The sequence below is a fragment of the Lathamus discolor genome, chromosome 11 (genome assembly GCF_037157495.1).
Source record: "Lathamus discolor isolate bLatDis1 chromosome 11, bLatDis1.hap1, whole genome shotgun sequence".
NCBI lineage: Eukaryota > Metazoa > Chordata > Aves > Psittaciformes > Psittacidae > Lathamus > Lathamus discolor.
In genome coordinates, this window is record NC_088894.1 from 10,161,025 (window position 1) to 10,179,888 (window position 18,864).

The 18,864-nt window shown below is 44.5% G+C and overlaps 1 protein-coding gene across 3 annotated transcripts; it reads left to right on the plus strand.

The window, feature by feature from the left end:
* Positions 1-288: 288 nt before the first annotated feature.
* NPEPL1 (aminopeptidase like 1) lies at positions 289-15,388 on the plus strand. Of its 3 annotated transcripts, XM_065692050.1 has the most exons (13): positions 289-503; positions 1,502-1,687; positions 2,850-3,020; positions 5,690-5,779; positions 6,460-6,541; positions 6,730-6,872; positions 7,431-7,508; positions 10,740-10,840; positions 11,468-11,591; positions 12,692-12,868; positions 13,538-13,648; positions 13,988-14,038; positions 14,150-14,562. In XM_065692050.1, the coding sequence occupies exons 1-12, from the start codon at positions 354-356 to the stop codon at positions 14,003-14,005; spliced, it is 1,431 nt and encodes a 476-aa protein (XP_065548122.1). In that variant the 5' UTR covers positions 289-353; the 3' UTR covers positions 14,006-14,038; positions 14,150-14,562. The 3 variants fall into 3 exon arrangements, with proteins under 3 accessions (XP_065548122.1, XP_065548120.1, XP_065548121.1); XM_065692048.1 differs by lacking the exon at positions 13,988-14,038 and having other exon boundaries at positions 14,476-15,388; XM_065692049.1 differs by having other exon boundaries at positions 13,988-14,562.
* The last annotated feature ends 3,476 nt before the right edge of the window (positions 15,389-18,864 follow it).

Here is an 18,864-nt window from a genome sequence, read left to right on the forward strand (position 1 = left end):
ATCTACCCCTGCGTTCTCCGAAGCCCGGGTCAAACACAAAGGCCGGGCCTCTCCCCGGCGCACAGCTCCCCGCACAGTGCGGGGCACCCCGGCTGCGAGGGGCCGGCCCGCAGGGCACCGGGTACGCGCTGCGCCCGCCCCCTCCGCCTCATCCGGGTCCCGCGCCCCGCCCGTCGGGCGCGCTGCCCGCCTGCGCTGCCTGGCGCTGCCGCCGGGGGCCGCCCTCGCCGCTGTGGTGCCCGCCCCGCGGAGCCGGCGCCGGGCGCTGGGGCGGAGCCGCGCGGTCGGGCCGGGCCGGGCCGAGCCGAGCCGAGCCGAGCCGAGCCGGGTCGGGTGGGTCCGGGGGCAGGAAGATGGCGAACGTGCAGCTGGAGTTCCAGGCCAGTGCGGGCGAGGCGGACCCGCAGAGCCGCCCGCTGCTCGTCCTGGGCCAGCTCCACAACCTGCACCGCCTGCCCTGGGCCCAGCTGCGGGGCAAGCTGCAGCCGCGGGTCACCGAGGAGGTGAGGCCGGGCCCGGCGGGAGCGCGGTGGCCCCGTCCCCGCCTTCACGCCCTTGATGCGGCGGCCCCACCGCGGACGGAGCGCGGTCCCCGCCGGGCACTGCCCCAGTGTCCCTCGAGGCCGCGCCCGCCCGGCCCGGCCCGGCCCCGAGCGGCCGCGTGGTGCGGGGCAGGCGGGGGCTCGCCCGGCCTGCGGGTGCCTGCGCGGCGCGGGGCCTGCCGCGGCGAGGGGCCGGCCCTGACCCCCAGAGCCCGAGGGTTTGCCCCGTGAAAGCCCCTCGGGCCGGCCCTTAACGGGACAGTAGAGCGGCATGAGCCGTCCCCGCGCAGCGGGCCGGGCTTGGGGGCGGCGGCGGGCAGCGGCCGGAGCCTGTTGTTGCGGCGGGACCCGCGCCGCCGTTCCGCAGCCGTTCCGCAGCCGCGGGTGAGGCACCGCGGCTCCGTTCCCCCGCAGCTGGCGGCGTTGCCGGTCGCGGTTCTCCGTGAGCGGGAGGCCGAGCCGGCTCTGCGGGGTGGCGGTGCTGCTGCGGGCTCAGGTGCTGGTGGCCGCTGTGTGTGTGCCAGGTTGTTCTGCGCTCCCCCGTCTCTCACAACAGTATTTAGCCTCCTTGTTATGTATTTGCTTTTAATTAAATTACTGTGTGAAGCAGTAACTGAGGACTGGGAAATCAATCATCTGTTTATCACTAGTGAAACAGTCTCAGCTTGAAACTCTGGAGCAGCCTTTGCATTAAATGGTGTGGTTTTACATTTTAGTTCCTGTGGCTTGTAAGAGACGCTTGCAATGGAAAGTGCGTTTGTGTTTTTTGGTTAATAAACAGGTTTGTCGTATTTCCTGTTTCTTTTTACTCAAGAGGTTATTGCATTTAAAAGCTTGCACACAGTTTCTGTGTTCCAACACTTAAAATCCTGTAAAGAGTCCAGAATACAATAGGAATGAGATGGGAAGAAAAGTCTGATGCAATTCTTTGTCTTCAAACTCCTTTTTTATCTCCTCAGATATGGCAATCAGCTTTAAGCACTCTGAATCCAAACCCCACCGACAGCTGTCCTCTCTACCTGAATTACGCCACTGTGGCTGCTCTGCCTTCCAGGGTCAGCCGGCACAACAGTCCATCTGCGGCTCAGTTCATCACCCGCCTGGTTAGAAATTGCCTTCCAGGAGGTGTCAACAGATGTATTGTTGTAAGTGGCCTTTTGAAAATGCTCCTGGTGCAATGTCTAGTCAAGTGTTTTCTCAGCTTCTCGTGATTTTAAGCTGTCTCCAAGGAGACTGGAGGTGGGCAAGTTGTACAGATATAATTATACTGACATTTATAAGTGGTTTTGCACTGACACGTAAACAAGAGCTAACTATAACAGCTTATGCATGCTCAAGCAGTTGGAGGGAATTAAGGCTGGATGTGCATGGAATGTTTTCAACTAGAAGCGGCCATGCAGAGGAAACTAGTAGTGGCTTTTTTCGAACTAGGATGTATGATGTTAGCACGTGGTTTAGAAGGTTGGCATAGCCTGCGTGTAGGGTGCTGTGTCCATACTGTGCAACCCATTTATGATTCCTTTTTGTGTTACTCAGTGAGTTTTAAAAGTCTTAATGCAAACCGATGCTCCAGTGTGAGTAGTTTGCAGGACAAGCTCTTGGACTGCTTTGGTCATCTTCTCTATGAGCCTGATGAGTTTGTTATTTTTTTCCTATGGCTTCTCCAGATTAATTCAGATTCTGAGGTTGTTAGAGAAGACTCTTACAGTCGGTAACAAAAGCTAATTATACCTTTCACTTGGAAAACTTATTTGCAAGAGTAACAACTCTACTTAGTAATTTTTTCCCCTTTAGTTAACTTTGAAAATATTTAGCTATAACTGCTTTCCATTGGTAATTTCTGTAATGAACTTCAGGAAAATGTTGCACAGGGTTAAAAGCTTTTGGATCAATCTTAGCCACATTCTCATATAATTTCCCCCTGTTTCATTTGGTTTATGAACACATATTGACGGTTCCCAGGCTGTTTTTTTGTTGTCTTGATCTGTAGGCCAACCTGTGTTACTTTCACTAGTGTAATTAAAGCAGTCCAGCTCTCTTACAAGGATGTACTAATTCCTGCATAGCCAAGACTAGCAGTGTATTTCCATACGGGAAATGAGCAGAATCAGTTTGGTGTGGTACTGGTTGTACTGCCCCTCCATCCATGCGAAACGTAACATATGTCTTGATTCAGTTATCAGTTATTTCCCACCCACCTCAGTTTTTTATTCACCCTCTTACCAGTAATACCACAGGTCATTTTAAATGGAGTCTTCCACGTCGCTGATGGTGTCTGACTTGTTTGTATTCTGGCTTGTGTTTCAGATGGTCTGTGAACGGTCTGAAGTCTTCGCTTCTGCTTGTGCGTTGGCCAGGGCGTTCCCATTGTTCACGCATCGGTCCAGTGCGTCAAGACGCACAGAGAAGAAAACTGTAACAGTAGAGTTTTTCCTGGTTGGACAAAACAATGGACCAATAGAAGTGGCAACACTTAAAGTAAGATTTTGGGTCTTTTCCTTTTATTTTTTTTTAAACATTATTCCTTGAAATATCTTTTATTTGGTTTTTTGTTTTTTTTTTTCAGTTTGTTGCATGCACAAATATATATCTCAGGCTGCATACAAATAGGTGTTGTATCTAAAGTAATAAACTATCCTAGATCAAAGTTCCTTGAACTTGATCAGCTCACAGCCGATTGAACGTGAGTTGAACATGTTACTGCAGAAAAGGCTGAGGATGTTACTCAAAATTTAGATTTCAGGGATGGAAAACACCAAACAAATAGCCCAAAGACAATGTCTACCATGTCATGTTTATCATAGATGCAGGTAGTGTATTTTTGACTTTTAATGTTACATTGGTTTTGGTGTGTGGGCTTCTCACTTTCTTTTACCCGGCAAAATTTGTTTGTTTGTAGCTGTAAAGGTGAATACCACAGTGAAGTCACTAAAACTTGCTTATTATGGAAGCACATATGGCCTCTGCTATTTCTACCTGATATAACTCTGGCTGAGTTTTTCTAGCAGAGCTGTAGCAAAAAAAAAACAAGACCCTAAGAAATTGTATAGCTTAGAGATGAGCTATACGTAACAGTTAAATAATTTAAGTCACCTTTCAGTAGCAGGTAATCAAAGACTGTTTCCCTTGCACCTGACTATTGCGAAGAGGAAACTCCACATCAGGTAACTTCTAGTATGCTAAGTCTTTCCTCTCCAAGATCCTGACTTAAAAGCTATTCCAAGGTTTGCACATAAGCTGTTGGGCAGCCTCCTGTTCAGTGCTCCAGGTTCTGTGTTTCAGTAAAGACGGACATTCACTTAGCTGATCAGTCAGTGAGGTTATACAAATTCTTTACAAATTCTGGCAATGGATTTGGCAAAGGATGCAGTTTTGTTGCATCTGAAATTCACAGAATTGCAGCTTTAGGGTATTTTCTTTTCTTTCAGTATCTTTTCCTCCATACTTTGTCCTTACTCTATGAACTGATTTGGCTACAGCAAATGATGCCAGATAGTTTTCAGGAAGGTGACAGAAGTGCTATGAGTACAACTGTTGGTCACTCAATTTTTCTGTGCCTCAAATCAGGAAAACCATAGCTGGTGTCAAAACCAGTTCTTTTGTATAGGTAGATTCCAAACAATTTGGGTTATTTATAACTTAAAAAACTAAGCTGAAATTATTTCTACCTCCTGTTCTTGCCCTTGACGTCAATGCCAAAACTATTACTAGCTTCCTTCAAGCTAAGTGTTCACCCTTTAAATTCAACCAGCACCAGACAGCTAATGTACAGCATGGATGAAGAAGCATGTGGTAGGATTATCTATTTTTTTTTAGCTAAAAAGCCTCTCCCTCAGCATGTTGCTGTATTTTGCACCTACTGCATTGTCCAGGATATTTTACAATGAGGACTAGCGGGACTATCATAGTTTTATAAGGCACTTATAAAGGCTGTCATTATCTATGTTCTCTTGAGAACCCTGGGAGCCAAACCCAGGCACAACTTCTTTCTGTAAGTTGTATTGTTTTCCTCAGATTTGGCTTTGGGTAAGCATATAGGTAACCTCCATTTACCTGCATGGCCCTAATGGTGAATCACTCTTCCCCAAAGCTAACTTGCCTCTCAAGGAGGCCCTTATGCCTTTAAGTAGAGCAATCAAAAGTAATTGTAGGCAATCCGGCACCATTCCAAAGCAATCCAGTGTTTGAGTCTTCTGGGAGACAGCATGTACAGAGTTCTTACACCAGTCTGGCCAAGCCAAACTTCAAATACCTCAGCACAAATGACTACCCAACATATGAGATTCCTTCAAAAGCTATCTTGACTCTCCCATCAGCTGTGTGTGGTCTTCAGTATAGTGTGGCTACTGGAAAGCTTGAACAAAGTTTCCTACCACCTAGTCTTGTTTCAAGTGATTGATTCACAGGAGTTAAAAGTTGAAGCTTAGTGTCTGGTGCCCTCATTGTCCTTTTTGCCAGGAGGCTCCTTCTTTAAGGACATGGCCTCTTCCTGCTCACTGTCAACTTTTACCGTTCTGTCCACTCTTGCCTAGATAGCTTTTTACTCAGTCCAGATGGGGGTCAGTTCATTTTGCCACGGGAATGAGGAAACAGATGAGATGCATGCATGTTTTACACAAGTATGAAATATTCCACATTCCCCAAGGGTCTGCCATGTACAATGTCTTGTGGCAGTAACCTTTATTGCTCTGCCTGCTGCTGTGAGTAAACTGCTGTTTCCTATGTTGTAGATTACATAATCTCTGCAGGTTTCCAGCCCTAGCAGCCTACAAGATCATTGTGACTTCCTGAATTGTCTTCCTCTTATCTTTCTTTTCTTCACCTCACATTGCCTTCTTGATCTCCCTTTGATAGTGGAGAATGCTGCTAATTTTGCAGTATCATTTCACTGTGGGAAAGAGTACAGTTGGTTAGAAATTACAGCACAGGGCAATATAGCTTAATCGTAACACATACAAAAAATAATGGTTAGCATGGTTGACATTATTTAATACCATACAGCTGCCTATGATTGGTTGCAGTTAAGCATTAATATGATCCAGAGGAGCCACACATCTGGTGTACACTGCATAGGACCACATGCAAAGCTATGTAGAAAACCAGCCAAACCAAGGCTAGTTCTCACGTGTCCTCACTTATTTTTGTAGTGTCTGGCAAGTGCTACAGAAGGAGTCAGGCTGGCTGCTCGAATTGTGGACACCCCATGCAATGAGATGAACACAGATAACTTTCTGGAGGTACGTAATAACACCTGATGAGTAAGAGTTACTAATTGTAAGTCTAGACTGCAGTGATCAAGAACTAGTGTTGGTATCTCTTAGCAAAACCTGTATGTCAGCAGTGGGAAGCACATCAAAGAACCTATCCAAAGATGCAGAGACTATTTCTTTGGCCTTTAATATTTCATAGAACTTTGCTAAGTTGCAAGGAGGCTGAGTGTACTCTTGGGTTAAGGCATTAGGTGTCAGAAGATATGAGTTGTTGGTTCAGTCATGACACTGGCTTCTTTGCCAGTGCTAGTGTTGTCTTAAGCCTGATGGCGATTAGAGTTTCTGAAGTTACAGGACAAAAGTTGACATGTTTCCAAATGAGTTTTATCATGAAGATCTGGAAAATATTCCTGTCCTATGGTATCATGATCCAATAGAGTGAACAGCTGGCCTTTACCTCTAAAGATTTCTTTTATTGGCGGAGCTTAAAGGTCAAATTTCTGTTTCGTGCCATGGTAAATGAAGGATGTCTCAGTGGAATTAGGCCATTGGAAAACCAGCACTACTACCAGAATTGTGAATGTTTGTATGTGTATGCATGCAAAAATCACACAAAACCCTTAAGTGGGTACCTATATGTATGGAAATACACAAATGTGTCCTTCTGATAACTGACTGACAATATCCTTTTTCTTTTATTGATTAAGGAAATCAAAAAAGTTGGCAAGGATCTTGGGATTACTCCTACCATTATTCGAGATGAGGAGCTGAAAGAAAGAGGCTTTGGAGGTATATCTTGTTGAAAATTCAGCTTTGTTTCCTAGCAGTTAATTGCAATGTTTTGCCATCTCCATTGTAATGTTTTATTTGTACATTTCTGAAACAGTTTTATTGGCCATAGTATTCCAAGAAAATAGGCACAGATTGCTCCCTGCAGTTTTTCTTCCCCACAAGTGGTTTAATTCCATGTTTTCCAGGAATCTACGGAGTTGGCAAGGCAGCTCTGCATCCTCCCGCCCTGGCAGTTCTCAGTCACACTCCAGATGGTGCTACACAGACCATTGCATGGGTGGGCAAAGGTATTGTGTATGACACTGGAGGACTCAGCATTAAGGGAAAGGTACATAAGCACTTGTTCTTCTGCTGTCTTTGCTTATGGTGTTGTTTTCTGATGGAAATGATTCAGTTGATGTCTGTAGGAAACCAAAGCATGTTTATTTGGGTAAAAACTTCATCTACTTTCATCCGTATGGACACAGACTATTGGGGAGAAGACCAAATAGGATTCAAGGAACACTTGCAAAGCAGTTAAATAATTACCTGGTATTTTGCTCTTGTAAGTATTGCCCACTGCTAGGAGAAAGCTAGAAACAAAGATTTTTTTAATTCCTGATTTTGGACATGGATCCAAAACCCATTTGAGTTGGCCTCAGTGTGAATGTTGTAAACAACCTTTTTCTTTTCTAACAAATTAGCAGCAGAGGTTTAGTATCTTCCAGTTCTAAGGCAAAAGCCAACAATAAGCAGATGCACATGTTCTGTGTTTCTGCTACAGCTGAGCACTGTCAAAACCAGAGGTACAGAAGCATCAGAAACGTGATAGTTTTTAGCAGGCATTGCTGTGAAATTCTCCTTTAAAGAATAAAAGAAATGCAAACCTCTGGTTGTCTTTAAACAGACTACGATGCCTGGAATGAAACGAGACTGTGGTGGAGCAGCTGCTATTTTGGGTGCCTTCAAAGCCACTGTAAAGCAAGTAAGTAAAATGTGTTAATTGATATCATGTTATCCCAGCATTGCCAGGGAGCAGTCTAGCTTTTGGATATATTCCTGGACATGGAGGCCAGTCTAATCCTGGATTTCTGACCTGCCACTGCTATTAGTGATCTTGAGCCCCTCTTTCAGGAAAACACTTCAGATCTTTACTGGGATCTTGAGAATTGTGAGAAATTACTTCAGCGCAATTTATTTTTTTTAGGAGTCTTTCTTAAATGCCAGGGTTTGTTCTGCAGCCTCAGTGGTTTCTGGTTCCTTGAGTCAGATTTATACTTGAGTTATCCAGTGCTGATTTTGTTTAAACTGTGGGATTTGGGGCAGCTGTCATCACTTCGCAAAGGAAGGGATGAGCGACTGGGATATAAAGTCTGCCCATATTCCAAATCCTGTGCCAGTTCTAATATTAACCTGCTGGAGAAGCGGCAGCTCTTGGGGAGCTGCTTGTTGGTTTGCTCCTGTGGTCAGAAAATAGTATAGGAGCTGAGAAGAGGCCAGGTATTAAATATGAAGAATTAAAAAAAAGCATGTCGTGCTTTAACAATATGAGCTGGGGAAAAGAAGTGGCTGCTGCCAATAAAACTCTGCCCTCTTCACAAATCCAGTGACTGAATCCTGCTGACAGAGCAGCTGTTGCCTCCAAGGAGTATCCAAAGTTCAAAGAACATTTACTGCTGCAGATTAATGCATAGATCTGATGGAAGCTTTGTCCAGGGGATGGTCAGTGCCAAATTCCCATTTCCCAACAGTTCAGCTCTGTGCCTTGGCCCTAGCAGCATGTTTGATGTGGAAAGGTTGTAAACTTCACAGTTATCTGCAGAGACTTCAAATTGAAACCAGATTTGTGAGCTGCATCTTAGGCAAAATTGTTTTCCATAACCACGTCCTTCAGAAAGTTGTCATGTGTTTGCAAGGGACAGGAGCTAGAACTTGGGCAGTGCTTTGGGAGGTTCTGGGAAAGCCATGGATGTGGTACGTTCTTTCAGTGATTCAGTTCTTGTTTCCAGAGTAGTTTTGTGTGCAATTGTCTGCACTGAGAGAAGTTGCATTCACAATCAGTAGGTGAGAAAGTAAGTGATCTGTCATTTCATATGCAATTACTGGAACAATGAACAAACTGGCAGTGATATGTTTGGACACATCAAGCCTGAGTATGACAGACTGTCACACCTCACAAGAAACCTGTGCCTTTATATGTAAAAACAAAAGAATTCTGTCACTGCTTAATTTCACAACCTCGGGTAAGAAGACCTGTTAGTGAAATCCAGGCAGAAAATGTATTCAGATAAGCAGTGGGAAGGATTTGTCAATGTTACTGGTTCAAGACTTTCTCTTTTAATGCTCTTAATAGTATAAATCTAGGAGAGTTTTACATTAGCTATGCTTTGTCACAGAGACTGAAGCTGGAAACATGGGATAGAAAGCTGAGCGGGAAGAGGGGCAGAGGTTGTTAACCAACTTCAGAAATTATCTGCCTAAATGCTGTTCAGCAGTTTTGCAACGTGATTTAAAAAGGCTTTGGACAGCAAAATGAATCAAGTGATTTTTTCCTAGAAAGATGCATTTTATCCATTGTGAACTTTCCGACACAAGGGAGAAGAGAAAAACATTCACTTAAAGTTTTCGAAATCCTTCTTGAGCCTCATGTTAAGACCGTGAATCCTGCTTTTGAAAAGCTACAGACAGAAAGGATTCAGGACAAGGCAGCTCATACTGGAAGCAGGTTTTCACTTTTTTTGACAGTAGATTAACCACGTCTCCTACTTGGAGGTGGAAAACTTCGTGCTGTCCAGTGAGAGATTGTGAGCAGGGTAAGGTTTTTGCTTCACAGACTGTTTTGGAAGAGCAAAAGGTCATAGGTGGAAGGTTGTCTCATCAACAGTGCTGTTTGCCCGCTGGCTTCTAGAAGCTGCCTGTTATTTTGAAAGGTTTTGATTGATGCATTTACCCTTTAGACTTCACAACATTCAGCAAGTCCAGATTTCTTCAGCTATGGACTTTTATCGAGAGATTAACAGTAAAACTGACCCTGGTTTCCCCAGGAATTTGATGGTTTTAAGGCTAAGTATCCCAGTTTTAGCCAGGCTTTACATGGAAAGAGAAAGATCTGGTAGCATGTATCTGACCCATGGTGCAGGTTGAATGCTGAAGGGCAGCAAACTGTGTGCAGGTGGGAGATCCACCGAGACATGTTGTTTCCACCACATTCCAGAATTGCCATGAACAAAATTACTTTCCAAGAAAATTCTCAGAGATGGAATCTGTTCACCTGGGGTTATTTTTTTAGGGAAAGTGTACAGTACACAGATGGCTGCATATTAGCATCTGTTATTCCCATAAATTTCCACTATTACTGTAAGCTCTTCCCGAGCATGGCAGAAATTGTGGCAGGGAGTTCAGTTTCTCAAATGGCCCCAGTTGTATCTTTGTTGTTATTGGGGACTAAATAAAAACAATGGAAATAAATCCCAAGCATCCTCACTGTCTGTGTAATGTCCTCTCACAAGCCTTTTAATTGTCACATTAAAAGCATCCGTTGCTGGATCTTTCCTTTGTGGCTGTGAAAGTTGGAGTTACACAGTGCAGATGTGTTGTTTGTGATCTCTGTTGTGAGTCAGTGTTAGAGTTGTGTTCAAATCAGGTGATTGAAGCATTGCATCACTGGAAATGCATTCTGCTGGTTTTCACACCAGGGGTACTGTTCCTTCAGTGATTTAGGGTTTGGTTTTGGTGAGCTTGGCAGTTTCCTGGTGAGCTCAGGGAAAGATCTTACTGGAGCTGGCTATAAAGAGCTGAACACGCTCTTCCCAGGGAATCAGGTTTAACTAAACAACTCCCTCCAGTTGCACCTGCACATTTCATTTGAAAGATGTTTTAATTTGGATACCTTGCCTCTGAGAGAAGGTTGTACTGATCACTGCTTAATTGACAAGCGCTTTTCTAGGTCACTGTCCCATTTGTCTGTCACATGCGTATAGGCATTTATTCACTCTTCAGCGAGAACTCTAAAACCAGTATTAGATGTTACCTCCTTGCTTGCTTGCTATAGCTCATGGCCTCAGCTTCAAGATACAAGATGTTCCTCATAGATTTCCCAATCACACGTGTAATTAGCGGCATTGCTGTCAAGAAGTCATGATCTCTCATTGATTTCAGTCGTAATAAATTAGCTTGATATGAATCAAAAGCTCTTTCTTTCCTATGGCTGTTACAGGGTTTTAAAGACAATCTTCATGCTGTTTTTTGTTTGGCTGAGAATGCAGTCGGACCACGTGCCACAAGACCTGATGACATTCATGTTCTTTACTCTGGAAAGTAAGATTGTATCTAACGTTTTCACAGAAACATTGAGAGGAAATGCCAGCTTTGGTTCTGTTTGTCTGAGTGCCATGCAGATTGTGAGCCTGTCCCTCATCTGCTTCCCTGAATAGTGATAATAGTATTTCAGACAGCCATAGTAGTGAGTTAATGCAAGTGTGCTTAGAGTTTTCTGTTGGGTATGCAAATACATATCAAAACACATATTATGAGCTGAAGTTTTCTTAAAGCACTCAGGTTTAGGTGTTTTTTTCTGTCCCCGTCTGTATTCTATATGGTCACAGAGGCAAGCTGCCACTGTCTCTCTTCTTGTTTTAAGCAGAGTATGATGCCTGTTTGTATGGCAATAATTCGTAAAATCCCAGCTCAATATATAATGTAGGCATTATACAGGCCTAACAAATAAGACCCAACCATGAAGACAGCGCTATTAAAACCATTTTCCATGTGTGCTCTGTCTGGATGCTTGCAGCTGGGGAATAAGGAGCCATCCAGAATTGCGGAGCCAAATAGGAAAGCACATTAAGTTTGAGTCTGCTTTTTCATCCAGTATTCTAGTCCAGACAGATGAGTTAACTTCCAGCCTGAAGCACTGTTGTATTAAATGTCCTCTCTTCTTCCTAGAACTGTGGAAATCAATAACACTGATGCAGAAGGTAGACTGATACTGGCTGATGGAGTGGCTTACGCATGCAAAGATCTTGGAGCTGATATCATTCTTGATATGGCCACTCTTACTGGAGCTCAGGTACTGACACAGAACTGCTAGCAGACAGGGTGCATCCTTCTGCTGCCTGTACATTTTACGCTGCTTTGCCTCTGTCCTGCTAGTCTTTGGGGGAGAGTAGATGTTGTGAACTGTTGTGCTTGATGGTGGGTTCCTAAACTTGTGCAAGGGAAAGTTGCCAGCAGGAACCCCAGGAAACTAATCCTCTGTGAACGTGACATAGGCCACGAGTGTGTGACATTTATAACTGCATTACTCAAGCAGGAGGTTTTTTGTTCCTTATGCAGTTTTTTTGCTTTTGCATACTTAAAGTTGTATTTTCCTGATGACACCGGCAGCTGATGTAAGCGATCCAGTGCTCAATGTTTGCAAGTCAGTAGCTTTATAATCAGCAGAACTGATTTGGTGATAGTCATCAGGAATTTTCTTGTCCTTAAAATGGCTTATGTTGTAAGTCATACACAGAATGATGCAAATGTACAAAATTAATGATGCTGTTGTTTAAAATCTATTCCTGTTTTATAGGTTGTGTTGCTAAGCAGTGATTCTTGTAGTTTAATTTTCTAGAAAATAAATTGATCTTCATATTAGGAGGAGAAATGGTGGTGAATTTTAGAAGCATGGATGTTGCCTTCATTGGTGCAAATATCAGTCCTTTGAAAATCTCTCATCATTATCCTGCTGGAATAGTGGTGTAATGGTGGCTTCTGTGTTTTGTATATTTGGAAGGAAGTGATTTTTCGAAGGAGTGAGGATGTTAAATTCAAATGGTTTGTGTGATTGACCCACATTGCTGGGGTATCCTCTGTAAAGTGATAGAGTTTGCTTGCTCAGTAACTGTAAAGAAACATTTTTGTGGGACAGTGGTTTGAATAGGCCAGACAAATGCAGACTGTTTGCCTGCAGAATGGATTTACAGAGATGTTAAAAGAGAGTAGCTACAATGTCTTTGTCCACATTTGTAACGCTAACTTCTTGTGGTATAGTTTTGAGGCTTTTTTTTCTTGGTGGTTTTGTTAGATGGAAAGCAGCTGTTAGTGCTGAGAGGGAGCAGTACAGAGTTACTGTACCCAGCACAGGTAAGGTGAATCCTTCCTGATTATTTTCTTCTTTCTTACTAGGGAATTGCTACAGGAAAGTATCATGCTGCTGTCCTTACCAATAATGAAGAGTGGGAGAGGGCTTGTGTTAAAGCTGGCAGGAACTGTGGAGACTTGGTCCATCCTCTTGTGTATTGCCCTGAGCTCCACTTCAGTGAATTTACCTCTGCTGTAGCTGATATGAAAAACTCTGTGGCAGTAAGATTTGTTTTCTTTTAAATTTCATTTGTTACATAAAAATGTGTGTTTCTAGATAACGTGCTGACCTGTCGGTAACTGGCTGAAAGCTTTTCATGTGGGATGTATTCATAGAAATGGGCCATGTAGTTATGGTCTTCAGGGTCTTTTACCTGGGGATTTTGCAGCTGTATGTTACTACACAGATATATAGTGTCAATTTTAAACAGGGTGGCTTGTTTAATCTGCAGGCCGCTTGCCTTCAAGCATGGCCCTAAGATGAATGCTAAATTCCTGAATGGGGATGGTTTGAGAAGTAAAGACTGGTATTCCTCAGATAATGTATAACCAGCAGAGGCTGTAACTGGGAATGCAGAAACCAGGAAACTAAGGACAGGGGCCATGGGGATTGCTGCAGCTGCTTTTGCTGTGTTTATGAGTTAAGTTTCAAAAACACTGCAGAAAGGAGCTTTGCAAAATAGCTATTATTGAACAGGGCCAGGCTGCTACCAGGGATTAAGTCAAACAATGTACATCATAGTTGGTTTGCAAGACTGTTTTAGGGCCGTTCATTAAGGTTTGAACTAGATCTGCACAACTGTCTTTCCTATAAGATGGAACAGGCAAGAATAAAAGACCTTGACATTTCCTTTTCTTGCAAGACCAACTGTATTCTTATTATTTCTGCAGGACCGAGACAATACTCCAAGCTCCTGTGCTGGGCTCTTCATTGCTTCTCACATTGGCTTTGACTGGCCTGGGGTCTGGGTCCATATAGACATTGCTGCCCCAGTTCATGCAGTGAGTATGTTCCTGTGACTTCTGATCCTTTCCTGAGCAGGCAGACTAGGTAAAGGAAACTGCATGGGCCTGCTGACACTCTGAATTCTGTGCCATCAAATTCAAAGAGAATTGGGTGAAGAGTTCTTTTGAAAAGTGTTGGCTCTTCATCTGGATTGGGAATTTCTTTGTGTCGGTTCCTTGATCTGTTCCTATTTTTCATTTTGATTTTAAAATATTCTAATGGTCACTTTGATCAGCAACATCGTTATCATTGTAAACTTCAACAGCTTGCCTGCTTTCTGCCTGTGGCAATAATCCTACCCTTCCTTCCATTTACACCCACGTTGTTTTGTTAAGATGATTGACCAGAGTTGATCATCCTGCCTGCTGACCTGCAGCAGAGAAAAGGTTTGTTTCCTCTTGGGGGTTTCCCCTCCTCCCTTTGATGGAACTTGTGTATATTCTTCTTTCCTAAAAACCAAGCCAATTTACTCCCCCCACCTCCTTTTTTAAAAACAGACTTAACTTAGCTCGTACTGCAAATCCGTGCTTCTGCTGGAGGGAGCATTCGCAGCCCTGAGCAGTGCTAGCATAAATCCACCCTCAAGTCAGTGGGCGCTCTGTTCTCACGTGACTCAACCAAGATGCTGATTGAATCTGAGCGGGACAGACTCCAGTAGCAGTTAGGATGCAGAAGCAGAAGCTGAGCAAGCCTGCCAGGGACCCTGAGTACTGTCTGTGGCCCTGCAGCATCACTGCTCTTGCTGAACGAGAGGTAAACTAAAACTAGACTCAGATTCTACAATCTGAAGTGTGAATTGTTTGGGTTTATTTTTTATTCCTAGGGTGAACGAGCTACTGGCTATGGCGTGGCTTTGTTGCTGTCCCTGTTTGGAGGGGCATCTGAAGACCCTTTGTTGAACATGGTGTCCCCTCTTGGGTGCAATGGAGAATCTCACACTGAAGATATGGAGAGGGATTCCAAACGGCGGCGCCTGGTTTAACGCGCCCCAGCCCTAAGTGACGGGGTGCGTGGGTTACCTCACTTTGCACTGATTCATTCTCAAGCAATGAAAATGTCATACATCAGAAATTGCCATGTCTTTTTTTTTTTTTTTTACTATTATGATAAGATTTATTACTTGTTTCTGATAAAAACAGCCTGATTACTTGTGGTTTTTTAAATTATTGGTGCACACAGTTGCTGAACAATACCAGTGGTGCAGAGTCCAGGCTCAACTAACTGTATCAGGAAAAGGATACATTCTCCTCTGAGCTCCTCACAAAACCTAACTAAGTGCATTAATGCATGAGAAGCTCTCGCTAGTCTGAAAAAGCAATTGCAGCTATTGCTTAAGAAGCCTTCTGAATTACTTACTAAATGTGAGGTTTTACCAGATGTTTCCGCAGGCCTCACTACATCTCAGAACACAGGACACGGAGAAAAACTTCTGTAGACTTGGCTTATTCAGTGACAATTTAGCTTAGCAGCAAAAGAGGTGTAATGAGAAAGACCTATGGAAAATACGGTGCTGTTTCCGCATGTTTAATGTTTTTCTGACCAGTAAAATCAGCGAGAGTGGTCCGGAACATATCTTTATGCATATCTTTCACATACACGTTGCAGGATGTATTCATGTTAAATGAGGAAAACAACAGAGGGACTGTGATTGAGTAAAATCGGTTTACAAAGCAGAGTGGTTTCTTGCCACTTTATAAATTTATTATTATTATTATTAAAGCAGCTGACATATCCCATGTGGTGTTTCATGGTGTTATTTACACTTCTGAGAACACTGAGTACTCCAAAAGTTTGTGTGCAACATCATTACTCTGTTCCAGTTCCTTTTCTCAGCACTCCTACATGTGAAAACAGACCTAATAGAGTAACAGCCTATACTGAATGGTTCAGGAGGTCCTGAAGAACTTGCACTGATTCACTTCATTTGTTTGATTCAGCTGTAATCAGGGGTGCATAGTATTCGTTCCCATATAAGCCAGTCTCAGAGAGCTGACAAGCGTTAGTTTGGCTTGGATGCCCATGGGAAATGACTTGCCCCAGTTTATGTAATGCCAGTGGCAGAGTTGGGAACAGAGTGACCAGGCTTTAATCAGGGCTGGTCCCTGCCCAGCGGTCCAAGCGTCAGCCTTTGGAAACATTTCTTGGCTCAACCAGAGTGTTGATGGTGAAAAATCCCACCCAGCACACGCTCTTGGCTGCTCTGCAGATAAAGTCAAGCTGAGCTGTGATGGATTACACCTTTTCCTGTTTCAGAGGTGATCTCTGGAGAGAACTGGTGCTGGGTTTTAGATGGAGTTCCAACAATGAGGTTTAGGCATGAGTCTTTTTGGCTAAAGGCTTCATGGAAAGCTTAATGCAGGAGGGAGAAGCAGCATTTTTCATTCTGGTTTTGTGGTGATACTTGATTCTTAGAATGTGATGGGTTTTAAGAGAAAAAGAAAACCAGAATTTCATTATTTTCTATATTGGCTTCTCCTTTGTTGGTCTGGTTCCCTGGTCCACTGATCATAGTTTTAAGAGATTCATATATAAAAGAGTTCTGCCTTTGGTCATTCGAGACACTTGGTGTAAAGCACTATCTGGTACCAAAAGCTGTTAAGTGAGGTGTGTTGGTGAAGAGTTATTTTCAATACAGGCTCAGTCTGACCACTGAAGCTAATGGCAAAAGGTTCCAATTTCAGAGCTCTGAAATCAAGTCTTCAGGCTCCATCCTGTAGAAACACTTCAAATTAATCAGTTTTAATTCTGAAATTTAGGGGTTTGCTAAAATGAGTTGGATTTTTTACATAAAACTGTAGCCTGTGGGGTTGTGCCCTAAGGCTCAATTCTGTTCACTGAATGCAGCGAGCCCAGATAAAGGAAAAACTCAGTTTTGATGGCTGATGACCATATTCTTCAATTTTGCTGTGTCTCAAGGCATACCCTTCTGCTGGATCTCATTTGGAAGGCACTTCATGGAAGCCAAAAGAAATACCTCATATTAAGGAGACCTAATATGAAATAACTGAAAAGCAAATGGGATAAGTATTAAAAATCAAAACCTGAAAACCAGCTCCAGTTTCATTGCGCAGAATAAAATACAATCGATTCAACACCTAATGGTAAAAGCTCTGATGCTGCCTCTGTTTGAGACATACAAAATAAAAACAAGGCTTTTCTTGGTTTTTTTGCTTTCAGTTCCATAACAAAATCTCTTGCTGTTCCCAATGTACATTATTGCTTCCTTCCCTTTAGCTCAGAGCTGTATTCTCTAGAGTAGAAGCTCAGGACCTACACAAGGCAGTGGATTGTGAGCTTTATTTGCCACAGAACTTATTCTCCCTCTTCGGTGTTTCACAGAGCTTGTGCTGGGATGGCTCCTGTTAAGCTCACAATGTTTCTTAGCCCCCTAATGAGTAGAATTTTAGTTCCTTCAAGACCCACTGCCACCACCTGGATTGACTTACCTACTGTCAGGTGCTGGGCACTTTAACCTGCTGCAGCATTTGCCCTGAAGTGTCTTGGTACGAGACGTGGAAGCAATCAATGAAAGAGGAGATCCCAAAACTCCCTCAGAAGTAGCAGATGGTGTCAGGAATCAGGATGTGGCACCGGTACTAAACACAAGCCTGTGCCGAGCAGCAAGGCTGGAATTTGGTCTCTGCAGCTGCCACGCACTTGTGCTGAGTGCTGCGTGGCCTGAAGCAAGCAGAGTGCAGTTGTCTGGTGTTCTTGCTGCCTCTGTGGCCATCATGACCCAGCGCTCCACAATGACTCATGCATTTAGCTTTACAGGCCCCTCTCTGTGACAAAGCAGCAGGTATTTAAGGAAACAGGTCCAGACACCAGAGGTTGACCTCGGTGGATTTAGGTGACTACGCTTGAAGTATACTCCAGCATCATGTAAGCAACTTCAGACAGAAACACCCCTGCACTGGGCAGTGTGTGCCTGCAGAGTGCTGTAAATCTCTGCTCGGTGCTGGGTCCTCCATGCTGCAGGTGCCCTGACCAACCCCTCAGCCCCTCAGGGCTGGGTGGGCTGCTGAGGGTCACCTCAGTGTACAACCAGAGAGCTGAAACGCAGGGGCTCCCAAGCTTCAGGTTCCATCATCTCACACTCCCCAGCTGCCTTCTGAGCCGCTGCAGGAGGTGGAGCAGTGTCACAGAGGACCTGATACCAGGCTCCAGAAGCAGCACAGGGCCAGGGAGGTGCCTCTCTCGGTTGTTCTGCAGGAATTAGAGCTTACATTGCTACAGCTGTGGGCCCAGTACTTTGAACAGGAGGTTGACAATTAAGTACGAGCTAATACACACCCTCAGGCGACTTCCTTCTCGTTTCCTCCTTGGAGCTGGGCTGCTGCTACCTGAGAATGGTCCAGTGGAAGCTGACATAAGCAGCAGGTGAGTTAGCAAGCTCCTTTGCCATGGCCCCCCAGCTCCGGGGGTGAAATCCACAGCAGACTAGTGCAGACTTGGTGACAACCAATGCCCTCTGGGCAATAGGTTGCTGTGAACGGTGTGGCAGACTTGGGAGGGAAGGACAAGGGTGACCTGACGGGCTGCTTGTTGGAGTTGGTGGTGTATGGATTGTCCAAGGCAAACGTCCTCAGTCAGGGAAAAACCTGCCTGGGGTGTTTTCAGCGGGTGACCCTCACTGCAGGAAAGGCCTTTTCTGACCGCCGCGTTTTCACTGGGAGCAAATGAAACCAGTGGCATCTGTTACCGTGTTTTGGCGCTGCCAGGTGCTGTCTGAACCGGGGACTGGCAACAGGCGCATCACCAGGGCTTTGCCGAAGGCTCAGTCGTACAGGAAAGATGGACTTATGCAAAACATTGCTTATGGTTTAACTTGCTGGGCAGTATTGGCTCTGTGAAGGTGTTTACACGGTGTGGTAGCAATGGGCACGCACCTCTGGTGTGCTCATACAGAGCTTCACGGTGTCTTATATGGTGCTGGATGCAATTTGGTGTCCAGGTTGAGTAGAGGAGTTGGTACAGTGCCATGCACAAGTACCACAGTTTGCTCTGTGCGCATCTTTGAATCATACAGGAGTCCTGCGCTCGTGTTATCGCGTTCTTGGACGGTGCTTTCTGGGTGAAGGGCGTAGTGCTTTGTCAGGCTGTTGTACACTGCTTCAGTAAAGGGCACCAAAGTCTTCTGCAGAGAACTCATGGAGAATGGCGACCCGGAGAGGAGTCTGTCAGGATGCTCTCAGTGCGGCCTTTATAGCAC

Coding starts and splice junctions, on each gene's coding strand:
- NPEPL1 (XM_065692048.1), top strand. CDS start 354: ATGGCGAACGTGCAGCTGGAGTTCCAGGCCAGTGCGGGCGAGGCGGAC. Junction 3,021..5,689: donor TAGAAGTGGCAACACTTAAA/GTAAGATTTTGG, acceptor TTATTTTTGTAG/TGTCTGGCAAGTGCTACAGA. Junction 5,780..6,459: donor ACACAGATAACTTTCTGGAG/GTACGTAATAAC, acceptor TTATTGATTAAG/GAAATCAAAAAAGTTGGCAA.